This window comes from Hermetia illucens, chromosome 3 (assembly GCF_905115235.1).
Source record: "Hermetia illucens chromosome 3, iHerIll2.2.curated.20191125, whole genome shotgun sequence".
Taxonomy (NCBI): domain Eukaryota; kingdom Metazoa; phylum Arthropoda; class Insecta; order Diptera; family Stratiomyidae; genus Hermetia; species Hermetia illucens.
Window position 1 is genome coordinate 145,811,828 of NC_051851.1, and position 25,946 is coordinate 145,837,773.

Sequence of the window (25,946 nt, forward strand, 5' to 3'; positions counted from 1 at the left end):
ACAGTTTTCGACGACGGAAGCAAAAAAATATTGGGGTGGAATTTGAGAGTTGCCCACCCTGCATACTGAGCATGGGGGATTACCGCTGAACACGCCCGCCATACCATTAAGCCTGGCATGAAGTTCGACGCCCCAAAAACAGCTCGAAGAACTGGAGAGGCTTTAATCTGGATTGTTCACAGAATTTCCGGCATAAAAAGTTTAGCAGTATACAAAGTTGCTCGGCATGCACCACAAACCAAGCCATTTGTCGGTTAGAAGAATTTCCACCTTTTCTTACTGCGAGGGTTACCTATCTTGTCTCTAAAAAGGACACGGAGTTGGACCCCGCAGACACAAGTATTTGCTTACCAATCCTCTCTAAGCACATAACGTCCGTTATTAGTGGAAGGGTTAACGCACACCTCCAGACCAACAACATTCAGCCTGAGGAGCAGCAAGACTGCCAAGTTGAGTTAGGGGGTTGCAAAGAACAACTCGTAGTCGGCTCGGTAGTTTAGGACAAGCAATTAGAGACCAAAAAATCTCTTTAGTTGCTATGTCAATTACCCCAAGGCGTTTGGTAATGGCCCGCGCACCTGGCTAATCCATGTAAGCGATGTCCTGTGTTTATCAGTATATTGATCTGAGGGTACCAACACCCCCAAGGCCATCTGCACACGAATTGGCACCTTTCAGGGGAATTCGTTGAGTCCTCTTTGGTTCTTTATGGTATTGAACCTCCTTTTGTGGTTACTGAATGATGGTAGAGGGCATGGTTTTGTAATCAAATATGATCTACGTGCTAAATGCGAGTTGACAAACTTGATGTACTTATATGACATCAAGCTGTATGGTGTTACTGATGACCACCTTTGCAATTTGTTGCAAATAGTAGACACATGTAGTCGTGATATTCGGATCGAATTTGGATTAGACAAGTGTTGAATGCAAGCCATCTGCAAAGTGCATAACGAGCCGTATGTTACACATAGCATTGGTGACCTCCATCCAAGCCATCACCGAAACAGACTTCTAAAAATATCTAGGAATTGTGCAAGGAACCCATGCTCGAGCTAATGATCTCGGGGAAGAATAAAATAGGCGCACTGAACAGATTCGCTATCCCTTTACTGCATATATATATGAACTTGGATTTGTGCAGTGGACCTCTATGTCCAAATTACGAAAGAATCACCGAAATTCTGTTGAAGAGCGGATGAACCTGCCTCGTGATATCGGAGGTAGGGGCGTGGTTGTCGTGGCGGACCGGCATCACCATCAAGCCAACTAGTTACGCGCTTACAGCGTCTCTTGCATGCGACTGTTTGTAAGACAGATTGTGAGTTAACCCCACTTAATTAGAAGGATCGATCTTCCAATCCTACGAGTGGGGTGAAGTCAGACCAAAAACGGACGATGAATTTACAAGCAATGCATGGTAAACACGTAAATTGTATCTGGCAGGGATTTGTCGATTTGCATTTGTCGAATAGAGACCCTTTGCCGAGACGGAGAGGTTTATGTATGCCATTCAGGATGGCGTGGTTGCCACCCGAGTTTATGGAAAGCTTATAATAAAAGAGCAAATCGAGAATGACCAGTGCTTAAAATGTGGTTCGAGTTTAGAGACGTTGGACCATCTCATTTCTGGCTGCACTATTATGGCGCCGGCCGGTGCAATTCGTGAAGAGGCACACTACTGTATGTGAGGGGACCTACTGAAACGTTGCACACACGTAGTACGCGAAAGTTATATTTACAGCGTATATTGGGGCCGGCAAGTTCTATGTAACCGACTGTCATATACCGCACAACAACCCTGCTCCCCATATATTTATGATATTGGTATCTCTCATAATAGCAACATTAATGAAAATACGTGGAGAAGAAGAACTATGAGCAAATGGCTTGGGAAAGCAAAAAAATTTGACGTCTAGAGAAGGTGGTTGTAGTTGCCATAATATTGTCAGTTACTGATACAAGCAAAGCTTCCCTAAATATCCTGGGACTCTCACCCACTATATTTGCCGAGATTGTGACGAAAGAAAATTGAGATAAATACAAGAAAATAAAAAAATATCCCAGCTAAAACGGGAATATGAGAATTATTTCAACATCAAAAGACTCAGTTGAGAACAGGGCATAATCAATAAAGTGGTATTACAGTAATATAAGCTCGATAAAGCGCTCCCTGCCTATAGAGCTCTCAAAGTTCATATCAAGCATTACCTAATGAAAATTAATTAATTAATTTTGGAGCTTCAAGATTTCCGCGGGGGAAATCCAATGGGAATGGGGGACTCTGATTTCTTTACAGATTCCCCACAAGATAATTACCCAGAATCAGTACCTGGGTCTTGTCCGCCTTGACTGCCATAGCAACTACTCACATGCTTATGCACTTTAATCATTTTAATTTCCACTGGAAGTATCATATATTAATTCAAATTCTTCTGAAAATGGCTGACTAATAGAAACTTGCCTACCACAAAACACATCAGTGACGTATCTGAACTCCACAGAACCGGCTCAACCGACTTTTATCGAGGCGGCTGCACCCAACAGCAGTACAATTAGATCTCAGCGTCTTCATGTGCAATATTTCGCCCTAGCCAGAAAGAAGCGTTAGGAATGCAAACAAGAAAAAAAGGATAATGATCGTTTTCAGAATGCAAGGAAGTTTCTGTATTAACCATGAAATATTTAAATGAATTTCAGGGTTTTGTGGGAAAGTAAATGGTGAAAGAATTTGGTAAATAGAATTAAAAATGAAAATAATTATTTTAAACTGGGTTTTGGGATGGGAAATAGGAAACTGAAAAGTGGATAATGGAAGTGTTGAATGGACTTAAGTAAGAAAAAAGTAATTATGCTGCATACAAGGAAATGGATCTGCCATCCTCTCATCAGAGACCAAGGAGAAGAAAGAGAGAAATTATATGGACGCCTAGTAGCCACGAATATTGCAAGATATGCCAACGCGGTCAATGAGTCGAGACAATTGCTGACAATTATTTAAGAAAGCCGAGGGCCGAAACGGACTGTAGAATTGTGAAAAAGATGTGGTATTTTATGATCTCTGCTTATACTGACTTCTGATTTCCGCTTTTTATAGGCTGCGCCAGTAGTTTTCCGATTGGTGATGGAAGTGTTAATATTCTATAGTCTTTAATTGGCGGATTTCCCAATCCAGCAGACTGAATGTTATTCAATTCATCGAAGTTTTCTACGGGCTATTGGCTCCCCTACATTCTTATGTACATCAGATTTGAGAGATTAAGGGGTCCCGTGTATCACTTACATATCCATATACAACACTCATAGTCAAGTCATAGCATTTTTGTCCCAATCAGCGCCCCGGAATCAGTAAGATATGAATCCTGCTCTTGTTATTTTTTTTAATCCAACTGCTCGTTGGGAGAACAAACGTTAAATCTATCTTCTGGCAAATTTTCTATCTCGAAATCAATTTTGAAGTGAATGGTTTAAAATGTTTGTTACACTTTTGCACTTCGATTCTTTGGGAACATGTTATTTTCCTGGAAAATACATATATCTTTCCATATCATACCACATTTCAATGTCACCTTGCAATGAAAACATCGTTTCTCACCCTTATTTTGCAATTTACAACATTTTAATAACAAACACTGGAAAATCAACACGTGCTCATCGTCGCCTTCGGAAGTGTCTGTAACTATAAATAATTGAACGTCACGTAAGGCCAGGATTATCGTCTATTACACGACCTGGGTGTCCGTTTTTATTATTCGATATCAACGTTCATATCTATGTGTGACTACATAGGAAAACATTTGTCGCTCTATGTACCGCCTTTGGTAATTTACAGCCTTTCTGATATGTTAGCGTACCCTTTGGTGTTATCGTTCTGGGAATACCATAATCTCCAACAGGTGATAACGGCCACTAAAAACAGCATTGAGTGCGAATAGACTTTAGTTCTTCCTTAGCATTCAAATTTAAGGTTGATTTTCGGATCGGTCGGCGCTTTTAGTTTTGAGTTCACTGAAATTAGCTCCGAGTAAATTTGAAATGGCCGCGGGTACCGGAAAATCATATTGCAAGGATAAACTCGAGAAGTGTCGGAGCTGGATACAGAAGGACCCAACGAAATTGATTCGATATATTGTGCTATTAATTTGCTGTATCGTTGTGACGGTGCAAGTAAGTGAAAATCGAACGAAGTTGTTTGCTTGGCCTAAGGACTTTATTCAATTGTGAAACCGACAACAAACTCCTAATAGAGCTACTCCTTATTCCGAGCGATATAGCAAAAATAAATGCTTAAAAAAGTGAAAAAGGATTTTTACCGCCCTAGTTTACGGTACCCCATCTAATTTATTTTTTTTAATTTTGCCTTCCACAAAATCAGCAAGATCAATGAAAAGGTGTTATAGTTATACCTTCCTTTGCCGAGAATCCTGAAGAATATCTAGAGGGATCCAGTAAAATTTTACGAATTTGACCCCCAGGCCTACGACACAACTACAACTTATATTTTGTAGTCCCCTCTTCTCCCATGTTTTCGCTTCGTGTTCCCTCCAGCTTTCATTTCACGCACGTTATCATTATTTTGTTATTTTTATCAGAGTAGTTAATCCTTTTCGTCATAAAGGAATTTCCAGTTTGCATTATTTACTCAGTTCGCATTATCCACTCGGCCTTGCCCTAATAAAGCGGAAGTTTCATTATTGCTTTTTCCGACCCATCTGTGACTTTTCAGCGAAATTCGTATTTTTCCCAACCAAATAAATACTTTCTTCAATGTGGTACGGAGCCCGCTTCAAAACTGAATATTTAAGAAAGCAAATGGATTAATAGTCAACTATTTGGTAATGCTGTGCTATGAAATCACTTGAAACTATTAAAGGCTCGTTGACTGATAAAACTATTCTTAATAGTTTTATTTAATAAAAGATAGCTCAGGTATTGAAGGACATAAATATGTCATTTTGCCCAAAAAAAAATTTCCGGATACAAGGACGCTTTGTCCGCGCATTGAGTAGTGAGATTTGAAAGTGAGGTTTTGATTTGCGAGAAGAAACATTGCCAGATCCTTTGAAAGGAAGTCTCTGCTCGGGGTGAAAATTATGCGAATAAATTGAGCCGTTTGTGGCAATTATGGGGATCCGAAAATTATCTTTTTTCCCATTCTGGACACGTTTTACCCTGTTTCACTGGTCACCTATTGATTCATCTACATTTGATGTTCAGTGTGCAAAGAAGAACAAATATCCAACAATATGACGTCACCAGAAGCATCTGCTGAACAACGCAATGCAACAAGAAATCCAATAGAAAAATCACATTAGGACATCTCTATCTTCTTTCGCCATTCTCTTGTTCATTACCTGGATCGCTAGTCTTGATGGAATGTGGCATTTTTCGTAGCGTATAAACACTCCTTGTTTCTGTTGCCTTTTTGGTCCTTTCGCATCGATGCTAAGCTTGTAAGCCCTCATCTAAGCGAATAACAAGACCATATGAAGACATCTCTTTCGCAAGGGGGGATAGGTGCAACGAAAGATCGATCACAGATGTCCACTTTTCAAATGTCGTCATAGCATGTTGTAATAACGAAAAGAGATTTGCAATAGCGCCTGGTGGTGATGCTGCCAGGACACTGGGTCGCATGCTCTACTGGCGGAGCTAGGACAATCGTAGGTGCTTCCGCACAGATCAATCAGGGCAAACTTATTTACGGCAGCCTGCGTTCGACCGTGGTTGAAACTGGTAGGCTGTTCACCGCGCGGTATTTCCTATACTTTTGAGACTCTATGGCAAAATCCTTCCGAAAGAGGAAGAAAACTCAGCCTCACCACAAACCCATCTTCAGTTACAGCAGATGAATTTTTTCGCCATCAACCTGCATGGGACGCTTCACCACTCACGGCCAGACTAGCTCAGTAGGTAAAGCATGAGATCTTTAATCTCAGGTTCGTTCAGTTCTCACGTTAGGGGAATTTTTTTTTTGTGCAAAGGTTGTGCACAAAGAAAGGCAGATTGTGCGGCGCTAACATGTATGACTTTACTCGGGCACAATTTCTCTGCTGCCGATTCCAAGATTCGATCGAGTAGAATCCAACTAAGGCAAAAAAAATGCGAAATTTTATTATTCATCACAACAAGGAGTGAAAATAATGCTATAGAGAAGAGATGAAAACTTTCTTGTTACTAACTTCGCCTTTCTAATTACTAACCTAGTGTCCCTATTCGCTAACCCTGAATTCATATGAATAACTGGATAAAACTGCCGGAATATTAAGGCTACAATCAGCGTGAAGATTGAAAATTTCACCGAAATAAATAATAAATAACAAGTCACGAAACCGGAAGCTGAACGCTTCAGGTATGAAAGGTTTTGTGTATTTCTTTTATAAAGCGATTTGAGCGTGCATTTGCTCCATTAGAACCTAGCACGTAATATATGTGTACATTATGTGAGAATATCCACTTTGGCGTGATATTAACATTCACAGTCTTAAATTTACACAGAAACGGCAAATTTGACCTATTATAACTTATAATATATTATAACTGTTAGTAATAATACGATTTCCACCTACATTGCTGCTAGAAAGAATATAAGGGGGATTCTGCAACCAATTACTGAAAATTATAGTAATATACTATTATTAACTTTATTTGAAGGGATATCGGTATGGAAGGTATTTCGGAGCCTAGCCACTATATGTTGGCAGACTCTTGATTTTTTTCAGATTGTTTAGTTGGGCAGTTTTTGAGAATGGCTTCGTTAAATAAATGGTCACTTTCAACCCCCGCACTCGCCACCTTTCCAGCAAATGTCAAAACTAAGACCAGCTTTGGAAAGTACTAACCGAGACCTTTTATTTGATACCCCACATGACTATATTCGGTTAAAAAAAATGTACACCCCCCTTTTGCATATATGGGGACCCCCCTTAAATTCGACGTGAAAGGATGTAACTCACTGTATGCGTGAGCATTCACAGTTCCCACCTTTCCACCAAATTTGGTGTTAATCACTACTACAGTCTACGACAAAAACGCGTGTGACGGATAGACAGAGAGGCAGACAGTAAACCGATTTTAATAAGGTTTTGTTTTACACAAAACCTTAAAAATAAATAAAATGTTTGTTTCCAGAATCCTATCTTAACCCCAAGATTTTTTGCTCGCATGAAGATTTCAAGTACACAGTGCGTTATTCCAGAGAAGATGAGGCATCAACCAACCCGTCGCAGAGTATAAGATAACAAAATCAAACCTACAAACAATGTGAGATTGAAACATTATGGACGGAGTAGACAAAACTTAAGCCTTATTCCATCAAAGCTTCATCCCACCTGATTCTTCATTCCGAGGTATATATAAGACGCATGGAGGAAAACACTCCTTAGAAGCTCAGGTGCAATCCTTTTCGCTGTAAGTTGCAAAGACCATAGGTCCAGAATTTCTGGACAATCACCTATGAGACGATAAGTCCCAAACGGAAAAAAAAATTGTCAAACTATTGACAAAGTATGCTTCCAAAGGAAAAGATAGGAAACTATGCTTTGCAAGGTGGGACGGGAAAACGAGGCTTAGGCTGTCGCGATAGGAAGGCATGTAACTCAAAATTTGAAAAACGAAGTCAAGTACTTACACAGCCTAGCTAGGAACAAAATCGACAAACTAAATTGAGAAACTAAACTAACTAAACAGACTAAACGAAAGCTAAAAGCCTGGAAAGGCTACCTTCCACTGGTTTATCGTAATAAAATCATATGAGGACTCAGCCCCACGTTGGGCGCCATTCATAAAAACTTAATAGATTGGCTGATGGGCAAAGGTGATTGGAGCTGGTCAACTTCGACCAACTCGGAGCAGTGGCACTTTCTTGACGAACACCGACAGAGACACGAAGCAATTTTGATGAATCCGCTACACTTCGAACTTTATTCTCCGGATCTACATTCTGATCCTTTTTTCACATTGGAGCAGTTGAATTTTCTTACTAATCAGATGGTGTTTACCTCTTCAATAACGCAATTGAAAAACTCATTGAGCCGTGCTTTCTAGAGCTCAGCTGCAATGTTGACAGGTCCTATTGCTTTCTCCGATTTGAAGAAGTGGAACGAAAGCAAATTATTCCGTTGAAATCTACCCGAAATATTCCCGCCATATGTCCGTCGCGGTTCGTCGGTCAGAGAAGTCGATACAAACCTCCCTCGTCATCCCGAGTGTCTAGTTTATCGCTTTCTTTTCTTCCCGATTCACATTCTTGTAAATTTGTCAATTGACCAGTGTTTTACTTACGAGAAACTTAGGGCTTAATATATGTTGCTTTTCTTGGACCTTCATTCGCACATCGTTCTTCCAGAACCAAGTATCTCGAAAGTCTTGACTGACCGTTTCGACCAGGGCAGACGCAACTCATCAGACACTGCCTCACCTCTGCCCAGGGAGCAGCGTCACCGAAAGTAGCGACAGGTGGTAATCGGTCCATTTGTATACAGGGTGCGGCAGCATAACTTCCTTTTTTTCAAAACTCAATAAAAACTATTGTATGCATCGGAAAATATTTATTTATTTTTTATAATGTAGGTACATGTCAAAAGTTTTTATTTACATTGTTTTGAAGACCAAATCTGTTAGGTGACGTTCCCCATTCTCCATACATTGCGTAAACCGATTTCTGGCGTTTGTCATGACTCTTGTTAGTAACATTGACGCTCTCACTGCTTCAATGTTCTGAGGTGATCTAACGGGCCGAGGGACTCCAGTTCTTCCTTTTGTCGCACTTGCAGTTTGTCTGAATGTAGTGACCCATGTAACAATTGATTTGCGATTCCGAAATGCACGCTGTGTTGCAATAACCGAACATCCGCTTGAAAAGTAAACCTCAACGGCAAAGGCACGCTCCTCACTATTCCAACGCACATGGCGACTGAACCGTGTCGGGACAAAACTTTACAGTATCCCCTCCTGAACGAGACCACTAGCGCTCCGCTATGACATCAACTAACTGAGTGGCGCGCATTTTAAAAAAGGAAGTTATGCAGCCGCACCCTGTATAATCGGAAACACGGCATAAGTGCGAATTATATTAAAGTGGAATCCGTCCTAAGTTCAAACCTAGTCCTAGACATTTGGCTATGCTCCATCCAGGGTCCACCTGCTAAGTATGAGCAAATGCTGAGCGCCCTGTTTTGGACGAGGAAACGTGGGTTGGATGTCATACCAACGGATTTTATTGCGTAGGCCCTTAAATGTGGCACACATATGAGAATACGTGTTCTGCTCGAAGCATTTGCTGAGCTAGTTGTAGTATTCGCAAATGTTGGGACCTGATGCACTTTCAGAGGAAGCACCATGCTTGAGCAGTGCTGTAGTCTGCAAAGTCGACAAATTGGTGAGGACATAGAGATTAAATGTAGACTGAACTTAAAAAGGAGGTCTGGCAGAATTCTGGGGGTGTTGTCCGGGTGGACGGCGAGTGATTTTCAGGGGGACATCTTCTCTGAGAAGTTTGAATCTAACATATCCCTGAATGGTACAGCCATAGAAAAACTCGTCCACTACCTCTTACCCCCTTACTGGAAAAACAGCGAAAGGGAAACAGTGGTCCAAGTCAACGAAGTTAGCGGTGAAGACTAAGCCCTACCTTTTCACCAGCAGATGAGGCAGTACTCTGGCAACGCTGATAACATCAGTCTCCGGAGGGGCGATAGACACATAGACTAATTTCGAATATTAGGGTTTGATTTTCGCTTAAGGATTGAGGTATCCTAATCCGCACTTACTTGACGTAGGACCGGGCCAAATAAAGAGTAACTTCAAAAATTAAGAGGTAAGGACGGCTTAAGGCTCCTCAGACGGTGCCCCACCTCTGCCCTGGGAGCAGCGTGACCGAAACGGTTCGCAGATATTGGACGTGACGTCAATGCGACTTATATTGAACGTCAATTTGGATTTTGGACCATGCAACAATAAAAGGAAAGTCAGGAAACCAGAAGCTGAATACTTCAGCTATGAAAGTTTTTGTGTATTCCTTATTTAGAAACTTTTGAACGGATTTTTGTCTCATTAGTAGTTAGCACGTAATGTATATATAATACATACATTTTATCGAAATATTCCCTTTCGAGCGCTTTTGATATTCAAATTATTCTGAAGTGTCAAATTTTATGTAAGATAACTTTGTACATATTATTCTAGGATGGACTTAAGGAGAGTTTTGCAGGCAATTTCTAAAAATTACAGTAATATGCTATTATTAACTTTATTTTAGCAGATATCTGTGGCAGTTTCGTGATTTTTTTTCAGATTTTTCGGCAATACTCCATTTATTTTCCTGAAAGATCAGTTTCTGAAAGTGCAAATTCGGTCTGAACTGGTCTAGAGTTTTACCTCGATACAGCACGTGACATTATGCACGTCATATGTCGCTTTGATAGTAGCTATTAGTATCTCCGGAACACCCATTCTGCGTAAAGCATTCAGGCTTCCAAAAATCTGGGTAAAGGAGATGAAATGGGGTCTAAACCCCGCGCACTGTTCCATAATGTTCTGAAGGATGTTAATGTAGTCAACACAGGAGGATCCAGATCGGAAACCACACTGCCTCTTGTCGATCGAGCGTCCGTGGTGTTCCTTGATACTTTCCAGGATGATTTCAACTAGTGCCTTTGCGATAGACTGAAACACGTGAACATCCGGTTGTTGCACTCGATATGGGTGCCCTTTTTGAAATCTTAACGCAGAGATAGCAGAAGCTGTTAGCACAGCTCCGCGTAAAGACCATTAAAGCCGGCAACTTTACTAAGCTTGAACTAATTGATGAAATGATAGTTTCAATTTTGTTAAAAGGAACAAGCTGTATACGCATTTGACGGTAGTTTACCATGTAATCTAGAAGAGAAGCCGTATCTTCTCTGGATGTTAGACGATTCAGAATTATGATAAAGAGCTTCTTCTAATTCCATTCCGGCACATAGCCGTCAATAAAGCTTCCAATTCCTTACATTCACCGATCCGCTATCAGGTTTACGCGCCCGGCCAAATCTGGTGACACCTTTAAGATGTGACCGACAACCACCACACTTAAAGACATTTTTGATAGCAGTAATGTCTCCACAGCAAGAAAGCTTTCCCGCCATGGATGGGAATTTGGGAACCTACACCCGCGACCAGACGTATTAGTAAGTGAAGGTAAGCAACCAATAGGTGATGGTCCCTTTCGAGGCTAATGTCAGTACCTCTCTTGTTATGCATATTCGAAAAAGCATCTTTCAAATCTACTGCTGATTGCGATATGGTCGATTTGATTAAATGTTCGTTGCTATTGAAACTGAACTGATCTTATGGCAGACTCTGTGCGCCAACAGTGAGTCACAAATGATAAGGTTTTGAAAGTTACATAAATTCAGGATCACCAAGACCATACTTTCCTAATGAATGGAAGAAGGGCACCCATCCTGCAGTAATCAAAGGGCCTTTACGCACTTCCAGTCGTAGCAAAGATGATGGCTAATAATCCTAGAATATACCAAAGAGCACTTCGAAAACTTAATCGACAAAAACATCATCAATACCCTGCGAATCACTTTAGTACAGTGTGCGGAATTTAGCTCTCAGCTTCATCGATTTCAAGAACGCTTTCAACAACCTTAACAAGCAATGCATCCGAAAGCGTAAGTTCTGGAGTAAGTCAAAGTAGATCCACTGAGACTGGAACGAACGAAATTAATTTCGCCATTTCCGAATTGTAGATATTTGCACATTACAAAAAATATATATTCATTCAATGATATCCTTGGTTCTCATATGGACATAACTTTTTCTTAATCATCAGCTTTCAGAATGCTTTTCAAAATTACGATTCCCGCCGATAACAACACATTCACATTATGAATTAAACGACACAATGCAACTACCAGCCGTTACAATATGTCGTGAACCTGGATACAAGCCGGATGTCCTTAAGGTAAGCGTGCCTTATAACCACAATAATTTATATCTAAATTACGTTCACGCACAAATTCCAGAAATATGGACTTGCCACTCATCCCAAGTTCTACCAATCTTGGAAAAGATTTCCTTTTAACACTACAGATATAAGTGACGTATTTTCAGAATCTACATACAGCGCAGAAGAAATTTTAGTCCAGCGTGGATTAGATGGCGAGCCAGAAGGTAAGTCAATTCTCTCGGTGAGATACATATCTCTAACATGTCTGTTATTAAGTATATTGAAAATAGGTAAACAAAAATTATTTAATTTCATACAAATGACCTTGAGTTAGGCAAGTATACAGTAGATAGGTGGATATCATCAGCCACTCCGCGCAGCCTACTTTGTTCACATACTCCGAAGATCGGCACTGCGGTGGGGAGGGAAGGGGGAACAGAATATAGCTCATAGTGTTTACGAAGCGTACGATCTTCGCCATCCTAAAACCTGAGACTGAAAGAACTATTTACCTAATATCTCCAGTTTGGGCAATCACAAAGGAAATGTCTGAGGATTTTTCCCTCTTCTCCGCAGTTTCGGCAATGCGAATTGTAGCGTATGCCGAATATGCTGGAATGGAAATACTGCACTGGGCTGTGCAAAACGCCGTAAACTTGTACATATTTGCGCGTTTCTGGTCCTAAAGCTTTGATGGTTTGGTTTCTTGAATGAAGATCAGATCCTTCTTAACTTAGCGCAGGTGATAAGACTTCAGCATCTGGAGTTAGTGGCTGCCAAATAGTGCGAGCAGTTCCCAGCGAAGTACAGACTTCGCCCACCAAGAAACTGTCAAAAGTAAACTCTCGCCCAACCAGTCCCTTGACCTACTAATTTCCCTCTACTTTTTTATAACCGGGACCAGAGGAAGATAAATATTCAATGCGTCTCTGCGTTGTCCTAATAACCAGGGGATGTCGTCACGGAGTACTGAATTGTAACTTGGCTCTCGACCAGAATCAGTACGCTACGCTTGGAGCTCGGATCATGCTTCAATCTTCGATAGGCCTCGTGTATCGTTCGAGCCTCCACATGGAATATATTTTCTAATCATACTACACTAAACATATCCGAGAATACTGCAGTACGGCCTCCGTAGATCTTTTTGGTAATCAGATGCGATACCGATCTCGTGAGAATCTCGTCGTATGGGACAACCTAGAACTTTGATTCCCTCCATGTCTTAGCGAAGCACAAACCGAGATGGTTCCTGGTGAACTGACGCTTGAATGCTATTGTGCACACTGACAACTAAGGAGAGAAGAACTTACGGGATGCATACTTCCCGTTCATCTTTGCCGCCTAGAAGATGCTTCTTGATCTAGACAGTACCGGCCTTCTTATTCCAGCAACTAGCAACTTATTATTAGTTCCAGCAACTAGCATTTTTGTCAGTCCGCGTTCCTTCCGGGCCCCTGGCATTGGCAATTTGGAGCCAGGAGTATTACGGCTGGTTTTCATTACGTCCAGCTCAACGGCAGAAGTTTCCTGGCTGGTGGCTAGCAGCACGTCCTCCAAGCGCATCAACAGCTCTTCTTCTTTCCTCGTCATCTGTCACTTTGATTTTGTTAGATTTTTAGTCTACTTCCAAGGTCCCCCTTAGCCATACAGTCCCGGGTATGTGTTCTTCATCATTGGCTTAGGGGTCGTTTACCACCTTTTACAATGCGTGGAGATGGGGGGGATGTTACCTCCGTTCACCTCTGCCAATTCGCTTACTCCTAAAACATGATTAGTAGGCAAATAGATCCTCGTCGGTTGAATAAACCTTCTCGTGTTCTCAGCCTAGTCGTGCACACTCTTGCCCCTTCTGAAGATAGTTTCCAGCACCCATCGCTGGGGAGTTATGAGCGGACGTACTCGCTTAACCACTTTTCATTTTTGCATATTTCCTTTCAGGGATCAATATCACAAGTAATTTACATTTCACTTATGGAATGTGTCACACATTCCGAGGTGTCCGGCCCACAAAAAGCTCCTTCAAAGACCACGGGTATTCCATCATGGTGAAGCACGATTTAACAAAGGAAGAAGGCGATATCCTGGACGTAGATGTTGGATGGCATATATTCATTCATGAATTAGCAGAAGAATTTACAGGTGATTATATTTTGCAAAGCGCGTCGTTGTAGCTGCAATACTGTATTTTAATTTCCACTTTATTATCATAATATGAATATTTATTCAGAAATTCGAACAAAAGCATCCGGAAGAGTGGAATACATGTTTGTTGGCGTAGAAGAGGATGTCGAAATAAAGCTACAGACGCAGTTTTTCAATATGATGACCGACGGCGAGAAGCAATGCTTGAATATTCCGGGTTACAGTGCACCAAAAGTAAGTTTACTTCTATATAAAGAGCTATTTTCGTATTTGCGTAAATTTAATTTAAATTTAATTTAAATAAAAGTTATTTTTATATTGGCTCTTGTATCTTTAAGACCTGAATTGTTGACTCATCTTTGCTAAACTGGAAATATGGGCTAGTTTTGAACTTATGGGCTATTTTTAAAACAACGTTCTTTCAATGGAAAATAGATAACGTGTCTCGTACTCACCCTTTTATGTAGCATAAGAATTCACATAATTCATTCTTCCCTATTACCAATTTTTTTTCTATTTAATTATCTAATTTTGCTTCAATTTCGTTTGGATCCCATAATGCTGTACAAATAGTTAGCCTATAAAAGTGGGACGAGCACAGGTACGAGCATAAATATGTATTTCGCGAACAGGATTAAAAACCCCGGGCACGAGATTTTAAACAATTAAACAATAAACAATTCGACCATCAAATCGGAGGAGATTATCTCAAGCGAACCAAATGGGGATTTATACACCTTTTCATATATTCTGTTAGCACTGACACCCTCATTAGACATTTTCCTCAAAGAATAAGAAAGACATTAGGTTTCGTCGAGAAATTCCGGACGGAATCAGCAGTCTGATCCCACAAATCACACACGAAAGCATCAAAGTAAAGATCCACCGATGTGGAAGTATTTCGGAAGGGTCTTTTTATGAAGAAGAGCCATGAAGAGTGTGAGAGCATAATCCTCCTCTCTTTGTTGGGCAATTCTGAAAGTAGGCCGGGTCCTTGCTGCAGCTTCATTTAGGTGAAGCTCCATCTGAAAGGTCAAACTTCGTCACTTATACGAAAATGCAAATAAGTTTCAATAAGGAGAAGTTTACCAAATAGCCTATACTGGTTTCAAACCTCATTTTCCAATTGTGGGATGAAGATAATTAACCTTTAATCAGCTCCCTGGCTAAACTTCAGATACACTAGTTTCATCGCTATATCTTCTTCGATTTCACTCCTTATTCCTTACCAAGCAAAAAGTTTTTCCACATTATTTCTACCCAGCCTCCCGGTTTCCGTTTTCTATTTATTCTATCCTATCGCATTCTCTCCCATCTTTCGGTAATTTACCGCAGAACGTTATCATTTGCATGCTTGTTTGGAGCCTTTTATTTAAACAAATTTAAATTAATAACAATACCACAGAAATATACTTAAATTCCAATACGTTCTAACAGTTAACATTAAATTTCTTTTCTTTATGCCTCTCTCCGGTCAACGGAATTGACTCCTCTTCTTCTAGACTCTGTTGACCAAAACTGTCATTCCTGACATTTTTCGTCCCAATCATATGTCAACCCGTCAGCTATTTCTGCTACTGGCGCTTAGGTTCGCGCCTCCGTTGTGCCGCCACTCCGCCCCCCAGCTGAAACCGCGCTGGTTCAGCTAAGCAAACCGTCCGTGTGATTCCACCGGGCGAATCTGACGCTTAGCGGCCGCCGGCTCGTTGAAGGCCTTCAGCCTCGACAAGGATAGCCACTTGGGCTCGCCTCGGACGTCGAGTTTGAACGAGTGCTCGCCTCGTTCCAGAACTTTAAAGGGGCCCTCGCATGGTTGTTGGAGCGGCTTTCGAAGGGCGTCCTTCCTGATGAGGAGCTGGTCACACGTCTCGAGACCCCTGGAGGTGTTGACGGTGGAGTCGGCCGTATCTTTGAAATCGCGTCCCTCAGCAGACCCAGCATTCCCTCTTCGTTTAACCCTGCTATGATGTCCAGAGCAGGAACGGCGGGGAGGCGTAAACCATCTCCGCTGAACTGGCCGCGAACTTCTCTCGCTGGGCTACAAGGACGACGAAAGGCAATGACCGCGACCACGACGGATCGTCGCGGGCGTTAGAGCGGCCTTCAGCGTCCGGTGTCAACGTTCCAGCGTACCATTGAACTGTGAATGGTTTGCTATTTAAAGCCAAGGAGCTTTCCACACTCTGCGAACAAAGTAGAGTCGAATTGCATTCCCTGTTCCGTGATGATGACGGCTGGAACACCAAAGCACGGAATCCAATCTCCACAGAAGGCCTCGGCACATGATTGCGCCGTATTGCTTCAGGCCACCTGTCGATGATTGTGAGGCAATACTTGAATCCGTGCAAATCTCGCAAAGGGTCGATTATGTGGAGATGGACGGGGTGAAAGCGCTTGGTTGACCAAGGGAACAAACATACTTCTTTTCAAAAATGCTTATTGATCTTGCACTTCTGGCACGCGATGCACTCTCTCACCTAAGAATTCACGTCCTTGTTCATGGACGGATAGAAATATTTTTCAGTCACTAGCCGGTTCGTCGTCCTGATGCCCGGGGGTACAAGATCGTGAGTCGCGTGGAATACTTTCCTGCGAAAATCAACCGGAATAAATGGCCTGGGTCCCTTATTTGAGGCCTCGAAGAGTAAGTAGGAGTTTGAACCGAAAATATGAAACGCCTTGAATTTATATTTGAAATTTGCCTTCAGGCTCTGAAGCTCGGTGTGGCCTTTTTGTGCCTCGGCTATTGCCGTATAATCGACGATGAAGGTTTCTGAAGCAGAGCTAGGCAAGGGCTTGCCGTGCACATGCCCAATAATTCAGCAGAGCAGCATTTCGCAAGAGGTCGGACAACAGACAGCGCAGATCTTATATAGGTTTTCCAAGTCTGATTCACGATTTTCCAACTAATTTGCGAAATTTCCAAACTAACTTCAGATTTTTCCAAGTCAATTTTCATTTCAAATTCAGGTTTTTCCATTTCCATTTCAGATTTTTTTCAATATTTTATTAAGCTCTATATATTCTCAGACCGGTTCATTAAAGCAAATAATAATAGAAAATTGATGAGCAGCCCAGATTCTGAATTTGAAATGAAAAATTCCAAATTTGATTTGCAAAACTTATATTTCGAAACGCTATTATTGTCACATTTGATTTGAGTCTTCTGATAAAGAAAATAGTTGAGGATATATGGCCCTACTCCACTTTGGAAGAAACTCGAGAGGTGTGTGTTTTTCCCCTGTCGTTCACCCAGCTATACCAAATTACCTTTACAACTACCATCATGTCCATATATTATTCAAAAGGATCGCGACGAATACGTTCTGCGGATGTCACCATCCTGTCTGAACGAAAGGCGCGCCAACAGGAATTCGAAGTATCGCACAAAGACCCACTCCGCGGCCAATCGACGGATATTGGCCTCTGGATACAAATTCAAAGGACGGCCTAAAAAGTTATAACCATTTGAAGACTATAGTGACTATAGACTGTAGACTATAGTGATTCCAAAAGGTGCTTCGCTTCCAATGCACATTGGGGTAGTGTGAGATCTACATAGCTAGGTCTACAAGTATGAAAGCCAGGAAGAATAGTTGACCACATTTAGCTCTCTGCCTCGACGCTTTTCGCCGTAGCAAAGGTGGTGAGGCAAAAATAAAAGTATTCTGCCCTTCTCTTACGGAAGTGTTGGAAATGAACAAGGTCCACTTTATTACCCTGCGATCCTCATCAGCTGACCCAGTCTCAACATAAGCTCGTACACTGTGATCGGGTCTCTGAACTGTTGAATGCCGAAACCACCATAAGCTGAATGGCTTCCGCACTCGCAAAAAAAATAACGACGCTCGGCATAAGTACGGTCACTATCATGTCGTGATATCACAACAGCTAGTAGGACAAGCCACACCTGAAATGTTCCTCTTTATGCGCGAATTTAAACTTCTGCAGGGCCTTTCTCATGTTCAAATGAAAAAGCAGAGAACACCAACGACACGATAGCAAACAACGCTGGTAGTTTTCCGTCCTGTTAGGCAGTGGATTTGAAACAAATCTCACAACAAACATCACAGATATCGGTAATAAAAAAATTAAAAAAATAATTTTTAGTCCTTCCCACCACCTAGAAACTATCCTATGCAAAGATTAATCGGAAGTTGTCTTTGGGAGTTGTCATAAAGCATCACTACGAAGGGCACTTACCTCCTATCACTTATTAATTAATTAATTAATTATTATTAGTTACCTCCCGAAGATTACATTCATTATAAGTTTAACTCTGAAGAAAGAAGCATGGTAGATATCCCCTGATGGAGCGTCTAGGTACAAAACAGTCTTTCGCAACTTTAATTATTGTGCTGGTGCTGATTAGTAAAACTGAAAATGTTGGAGATTGTAAAGCCTTCAGAGTGGTATCCTGCATCATGAAAAAGCTGGCAGATGGTCCTAAGTAAACGGTCGACTTCTCATCATCGGTGACGAGCAGCTGAAGAGGTGAGAGCAACACTTCCCCACAGTTCCCAACAATATCACATCCGGTGAAGTTCCACGTCTTATTAATGAAATGGCACGTCAGTATAACATTTGGATACTGACTGTTCCTCCAAATAGACGTGAGATCACCTTGTCCATCAATTCACCCAAACGGAATCAAGCCGGTGGGCTCAACAGATCCCCGCAGAGCTATTCATCGCGGCTTCTACACTGATCACAGCAACATCCTTGCAATGAAATTTTTCGTCAAACACCTTTCCTCAAATGACTACGCTGATGACATCTGTTTGCTCTCCAACCGAGTCATGGACTTTGGCCAAATGGTTCTGGATTTGAAAAGAGAGGCAAGTAGAGCTGGACTGAAGATAAAAACCATCAAAACCAAAGTTCTCAGTCTGACAGGTTATCTCACTCTCCTTACCTGCATTAATCCGCAGAACATTAAAGGGGTTAATCGCGTCGTTTCCGCGCCAGACCAACCTCAAGTTGAAATGGCTCAGTACTAACTTTTCGTGTTGCTATATAGGATTACCACCAAGTTTAGGAGAAACAGTCCGTGCGATTCATCGGCTAAAAAATCATAAGTCGCCAGGAGCCGATGGAATTACAGCCGAATTGCTTAAATATGGAGGCGACCAGTTACACCAAGTGATTCACCAACTTGTGCTCAAGGTATGGGACAGCGAATCAATGCCTGATGATTGGCAACGAGGCATTATCTGTCTCATACATAAAAAGGGAGATATCACGCAGTGCAGCAATTATAGAGGTATCACGTTGCTGAGTACCATCTATAAGATATTCTCCTCTATCTTGCTAGGCCGGATAGCCCCATACGCCCAGAACCTCCTTGGCCCATACCAAAGAGGGTTCACTCCAGGCAAATCAGCAACAGATCAGATTTTCTCTCAGCGGCAAGCGATGAAAAAACTGTTGGAATATGAACAACAGTTGCACCATCTATTCATCGACTTTAAAGCCGCCTATGATAGCATAGCCAGGGTAAAAGTGTACACGGCCATGAGAGAATTCGGTATCCCCGGTGATCCTGACCAATGTGCGAGGCCAGATAAAAGCAGCAGGATCACTCTCAAGACCACTCGACATCAACAACGGTCTAAGACAAGGGGATGCCCTATCATGCGTCCTCTTTAACCTGACCCTCGAGAAAGTGATCCGTGATACTGAGGTAAATGCTAGAGGTACGATCCTCTTTAAGTCCACCCAACTAGTGACCTATGCTGACGATATCGACATCATGGGAAGAACCACCCGAGATGTACAAACTGCCTTCATCCAGACCGAGCAGGCGTTGACAATTTCTCTTATCTAGGGTCGAAAATCACAACTGATAACAGCTACGATGATGAAATCCGCACCCGGTTGTTGTCAGCCAACAGAGCCTATTTCAGCTTACAAAGCTCAAAGCTCCTACTGTACAAGACTATGATCTTGCCAGTCCTCATGTATTCCTCGGAGACTTGGGTCCTTAGCAAGAAAAACTGCGAACGCTTGGCCGCCCCCTATATGAGGATGGACGATTCCGTAGCCTTCATAACGACGAAATCTATGAGCGATACCACGACCGTCTGGTTGTGGATAAAATCCGGTTCTACAGGTTGCGGTGGGCGGGTCACTTAATCCATATGGATGAGGATGATCCAGCCCGAAAAGTCTATAAGAGCAATATCTATTGTAGAAAAAGAAGACGAGGCAGACTCTGCCTAAGATGGAGCGATGGCATAGGCCAGGACGCCAGACCGCTTTTAGGGATATCGAATTGGTGGACCTCGGCGCAAAACGGGATGTCTGGAGTTCCTTATTAAGGCAGGCCTAGACCGGATATCGGTTGTTGCGCCGTTGATGATGATGATGATATGGGATTTGCACATGGAAAGTGAACTCCACTATTATTCAAAAGCTACAAACCTTCATCAACACTTATCTTAAACGTATTTTTGATTCTGTTCCGAACAAAGAACTTGGTGGGCGCCCAGGCCAATTATCCGTAGGCAATGCGATCGGAAAGCGGATGTGGCTGGATAGACTACACATTAAGGAAGGGTGACAATTGCATTGCGGGCTACGCCATACAGTTGAACATACTATCCCAAGGTGGTTGACAAGTGGGTCGCCTCAAGAGCATTAGAGGAAAAAATTAGTAGATGCTACCATCAAGTCGATGGGGGACTAGAGGTGAAAACTGCCGTACCAGTGATGATGAAGATTCGATATTTTTGGCGCAAAATGTTGTTGTGTTGACGGCGCGTTGATTAATGGGATAGAGTGTCAGCCTCTCAATCTCGCTGCTCTGGGTCCGAATCCCAGTCATTATGGGTGTCTGTTTTTGTCTCGTGGCTGTGAGCTTATTATTTTGCACAGTGTTAAGTGTCGATGATTGTGAAACTGAAGCACAGTCAGACTGTGCAGATGCCCTAGACTCCACTAAGCAGTGAACAGAAAACACTAACTAAATATAAATACTTCACTTTCTATAGGCAACGTGTCATCCTAAAAACGTCATCATTGGTAAATTAACTGGACGAGCAACATTCCAGCATTATCAGATCGATCCTTATACATATACACGATATTTTCCTAAATCGCACTTCGGTTCCATTCTTTCGAAGTATTCAAGTCTGAAGTCTTCTATTAATTTTATTTTTTATTAAAACTCATATATAGTTTTACATCGTCCTTATAAATCATTTAAGAAAATATCCTGACATACCAATTTCTCCTATTTTAATCATCTTTGCTCTCGGTGATTGTGCATAATACTTCGTGGCGATATTCCAAGTTCCATTAAGCAACAAAAACTTCATAACAATTGGCAAGCTGCCATCCAATTCTAAATTCCGTAATTTATAAAAACTCGCATTGAGTGGGCATTCCATTGGTACGTCTGAATAATCTTTGTAAAGAGTTAAAATCCTTTTTACTATTGGATTCGTCCTGTACGATGGGGACTTATCACACATATCAACAGTTTTATTAAAGCGTAAGACTTGTCGACCTCGGTACATTTGAGTGGCTGCAACGTCAATGTACCAGGACTTCCAGGGTTTAAGCACGAGCATATCAAAGTTGGTTGTAGTCGGTGGGTTTCCTATGCTCCCGTTTACTGTAACGAAATCCTCATTTGAAGTTACTGAAATATTAGTAAACCTCATCCGATAGCCTATCTGGAAAAATGGAATCCACAATATAAAAATTATCTTTCGAAGGCCTCTGAATTTGTATCCATCTATGTACCCTTAGCTGAATCAACTGGAACAAAACCACCAAAGCCAAGGGATGAAAAGCTAAAAATTTCTTTGCTAAGCACATTGAGTCGAGAATGTTAGTAACACACATCTCTGACTATCCTCCCTCTAATAAAATAGATTGCTGCAGGAAAAATAACTAATGTGTTGGTCACAGAGACTGACCCATCAGATCATGGACTAATAATAAAAAGTAATAAAGCAGCATTCATGTGGAAACTCTTTAGGCGGCTAATGAGAAAATAATTAGCGGATATTGCAATCCGCTTATCATATAGTTAAACCACTGAAAATTTCAAACAATAAACTGTGTCAAATGCTAGGTTTTAGGGGTCTTCCGGTTAACAATTCATGATTGAAGCAACTTAGCTGAGAAAGGAAATGACACAATTACTGTAGGCAATGCGCAACAGGCGCTCAGGGGTTTTAAAAACTAATTATATCTACCTCAATCCAGTTTTAATGATTTTCTGATTCGGTTGAGAGAAAAGTGTGTCCCATATAAAAACCAGAACGCAAAATCACTATTTATGAAATTTTTAAGTCACCCCATGGAACACGTCCTCTTAATTCTAAAAACCGAGGTCTTATTTGGAGTAAATTGCAATATACCTGCTCGGCTTGTCTGCTTGACTTCGAGAAACCTTTTGATTCTGTGTGGTAATACAAACTCGTTCACGAGCTAATTATTATTCTCAGGAAACCACGTCTTCCAAGCTAGATGAAGGAACCGGCGGCAGTCCAATCTCAGGTGAAGAACAACCACCAGCTGTCGTCACGATACACCAACCCTACTCGTTTGGAGCACTACATTCGATTTCAAAGCTTGACTTCCTGATTGAATTGCCAATTCCTTATATCTAGGCCCTATCTAGGCCCGTCGTCGAAATGTTTTTTCAGCTCGCCGACCGTCCTGCAATCTTCGATTCTCCCCTTGAATACCCGTTTGACTACTGATGAAGGTACCCAACCTATTCGTAATTTTGTCGTTTTAGAGATATTCGGGTCATCACATATATTGTACAGCCCCCTGTTCCACCAGATTCTTCATCATCGTCCCCTCGAACTGCTACTAGAGCTCTTCTCAGCACCGTCTGAAATAAAGGTGTGTTAAGTAATTCTTTACAAGCCTGAGTCGTATCTCAAGTTTCGCAACTGTAACATAATACGGGTCCGATGTTTTTTATAGACCAGGCGTTTCGTCTTGCTGTGTATGCATTCAATGTTTTTGATGAAGAAATCGATTAACACAATTTATTCATAAGATTTATTCTCCAAAAGCCCCCCCCCCCCCCTCCCCCCTGGCTGATCAACATTCTTTAGACTAGAGCGACCAACGTGACGTATGCACCCTTGTTAGGACCATGATCTTAATTGTTTGTCCTTTAATTCGTTATCCTTCTTTCTTCGGTGGTTAAGGAGGGTTCACGAAGGTTTCCTTTGCACCATGAACAAAAGCTGCCGCCCTGCTCTATGTAGTATTATTATCTAATTAGACAAGTCATAGGAGCAACTTAGATACTCCAGTCGAAATGTTGAAGGACCACACTATATAACATCATCTCCAAAAAAGGTGATATGACTTACACCGATATCCTCAGGAAGGTCAAATCCGATACTGAGCTGATGGCCTTAGAGAAAACGTCAAACGCTCTCAAAAAGGAGATTTTATGCTGGAGCTGAAGAAGTCTCCAGGAAAACGATAGAAAACTTCCTCGGTAAGGTAGAAGGAGAAGAAGCACAAGTACGGATCAAAAAGCAGGAGATTATTATACAATGTAAGGACGTTGAAGAAATCACGACCAAAGAGGATATCCGCGACGCCTTAGAAAAGCAGCTCAGACTACTTGACTTGCAAGATTCCGCAATCAGGGGACTGAGAAAGGCATAGGGAGGCACGCAAACAGCAATCATAAGCTTACCAGCTGGAGCAGCGTTCAAACTACTGGCGTCGATGTGCGTTCCTTTGAAGCTGGAAACCGGGGCTGGTCCGTGAAAAGGTTTGAAGAGGATGCATTCATAGAGATGCTATTGGGAGGCCAAAATCCCGTTGGTGCGGCTACAGAAAAGGTAGAGCAAATGATGGGACGCATAACGAGAGCATGCGGCGCTGCTATACCGAGGCGATGAGTTCTCCCAAAAAGGCGCTCAAACTATTGGTGGAATGAAGAGATCGCGGTATTACGGGATGCATATTTTCGAGCTAGAAGGATCTGCCAACGATCTAGAGGAAGACCGGAATTCGACGAGAAACCGCTAGTATATGTGAACCTTCGAGGTAGGCTTAAGCAGGCTACACAGACCAGCAAGCCAGAATGCTTCAAGGAGCTTTGCGCAGAGGCAGACCAAAGCCCCTGGGAAACAGCGTACAGGGTAGTTATGAAGAAGATGAGAGGGCGAACACTACAACTGACCAGCCAGCATCTTCTGCTCTATATCGTGATGCCGCTCTTCCCCCAAGATAAAGGGGAGCGCAAAGAACACAAGCAAGCATTGGACGTCTACAGCATACCTGCGGTAACTGAGGAGGAATACAAATTTGCCGGAGAATCGGTGATAACAAAGCACCCGGTCTGAATGCTGTTCCCAATAAAGCTCTTAAACTCGCTGTTAAGACCAGACCCGACTGGTTTATCAGCGTTTTTGAAAGATGCATGGTGGAAGGAGCTTTCCCCGACCGGTGGGAGACGTAAAAACTAGTTTTGCTCCCGAAGCCCAATAAGCACCTAGGACACCCATCATCATACCGACCAATTTGCCACGGCAGGAAAGATGCTCGAAAGAGTCATCTACAACAGACTGCTGGCTCGAGGCGCGATGTCGTCTAAAACATGCTGTGCGGTGGTGACGTTGGACATCAAAAATGCGTTCAATTCCACAAGTTGGTAGTGGATTAAAAGCTCACTGGCTAAAACGGGTGTCCCTAGTTATTTGACTAAGCTCTCGACAGTTACCTTTCGGAGAGGACACTTTGGTACGACACGGATGAGGGGTCCTAGCAGCACACCGTCACCGCAGGGGTACCACAGGGCTCAGTGTTGGGCTCTTCCCTGTGGAACGTCATGTACAATGTGGTCCTTGCCAAATGAAGCCACGATAATCGGTTTCGCAGATGATTTAGCTGTGATTGTCGTTGCGAAACACCCTGAAGACGTTGAAATGTACGCTGACGAAACAATTAGCGCCATAAAATCGTGGCTGGAGATGGTTCAGCTTGACCTTGGGGAACAAAAGAGGAAGACGATCTTGATTACTAACCGTAGGATGAGGAATACGGTTAATATTCGTGTTGGTGGTCACGCATCACTTCGATTACCTAAGAGTGCTGATTGACGCTAAAATCAATTTCAAGGGACATCTGGACTATGACTGTGAGAAAGCGGCAAATACCAGCGTATCATTAGCACGGATGATGCCCAACACTGGACGCCCAAGATCCAGTCGCAGATTACTTGTTCCCGGAGTGGTTTGCTCCACACTATTATACGCGGCACCGTGTGAGAGTAATCGTAGGAGGGTAAATATGACTTACCGCTTAGTGGCGCTAAGGGTGTGAAGCGCCTTCAGAACAATATCAGGCGAGGCAGCGTGCGTTATTGCGGGAATGATAGACATTCTGGCAAGTGAGACATGCTGTCTGTACGAGGCAAGGAGAATGAATCCTCCTGAACAGAATGCGGAATACCGAAAGGCGGCAAGGCGAGAGTCGCTGGTGAAGTGGCAGCAACGGTGGGAGGACTCGCAGAGGGGTCGCCGGAGGAGTGGATCCAGCGACGACACGGCGAGATTAACTACCATCTGACACAATTCCCGTCAAGACATGGTGGTTACATGGTGGTTACAGGATGTGTCTGCACCAATTCAGGCTGGATGATTCTCCCTTTTGCCCTGAATGTGTTTGCACACCTGAGGACCCGGAGCATGTTATGTTTCACTGTCGTATATGTAAATGACGGTCCTTAGCAATGTGCCTCATCTGCCATCTCCTCCCCCAAATTGCACTGCTCTACGCCCCTTAGTTCCGCTCGTTGGCGGTTGAAGTCCATTGCAAGGCATAACCCGCATTGGAGTTATCACCGTCATTTGCCACCTATCCACTGCCACTT

General features: G+C 42.4%; 1 protein-coding gene across 1 annotated transcript in view; it reads left to right on the forward strand.

Annotated features, from left to right (window-relative positions):
* Positions 1–3,962: 3,962 nt before the first annotated feature.
* The window catches only part of LOC119651384 (acid-sensing ion channel 4-A), a 29,707-nt gene continuing 7,723 nt past the window's right edge, over positions 3,963–25,946 (forward strand). Inside the window, exons 1-5 of the mRNA XM_038054963.1 lie at positions 3,963–4,167; positions 11,822–11,953; positions 12,015–12,162; positions 13,877–14,077; positions 14,166–14,314. Of these exons, the coding sequence (XP_037910891.1) occupies positions 4,036–4,167; positions 11,822–11,953; positions 12,015–12,162; positions 13,877–14,077; positions 14,166–14,314 (762 nt within the window). The 5' untranslated portion in view covers positions 3,963–4,035. The remainder of the gene's footprint in view (positions 4,168–11,821; positions 11,954–12,014; positions 12,163–13,876; positions 14,078–14,165; positions 14,315–25,946) is intronic.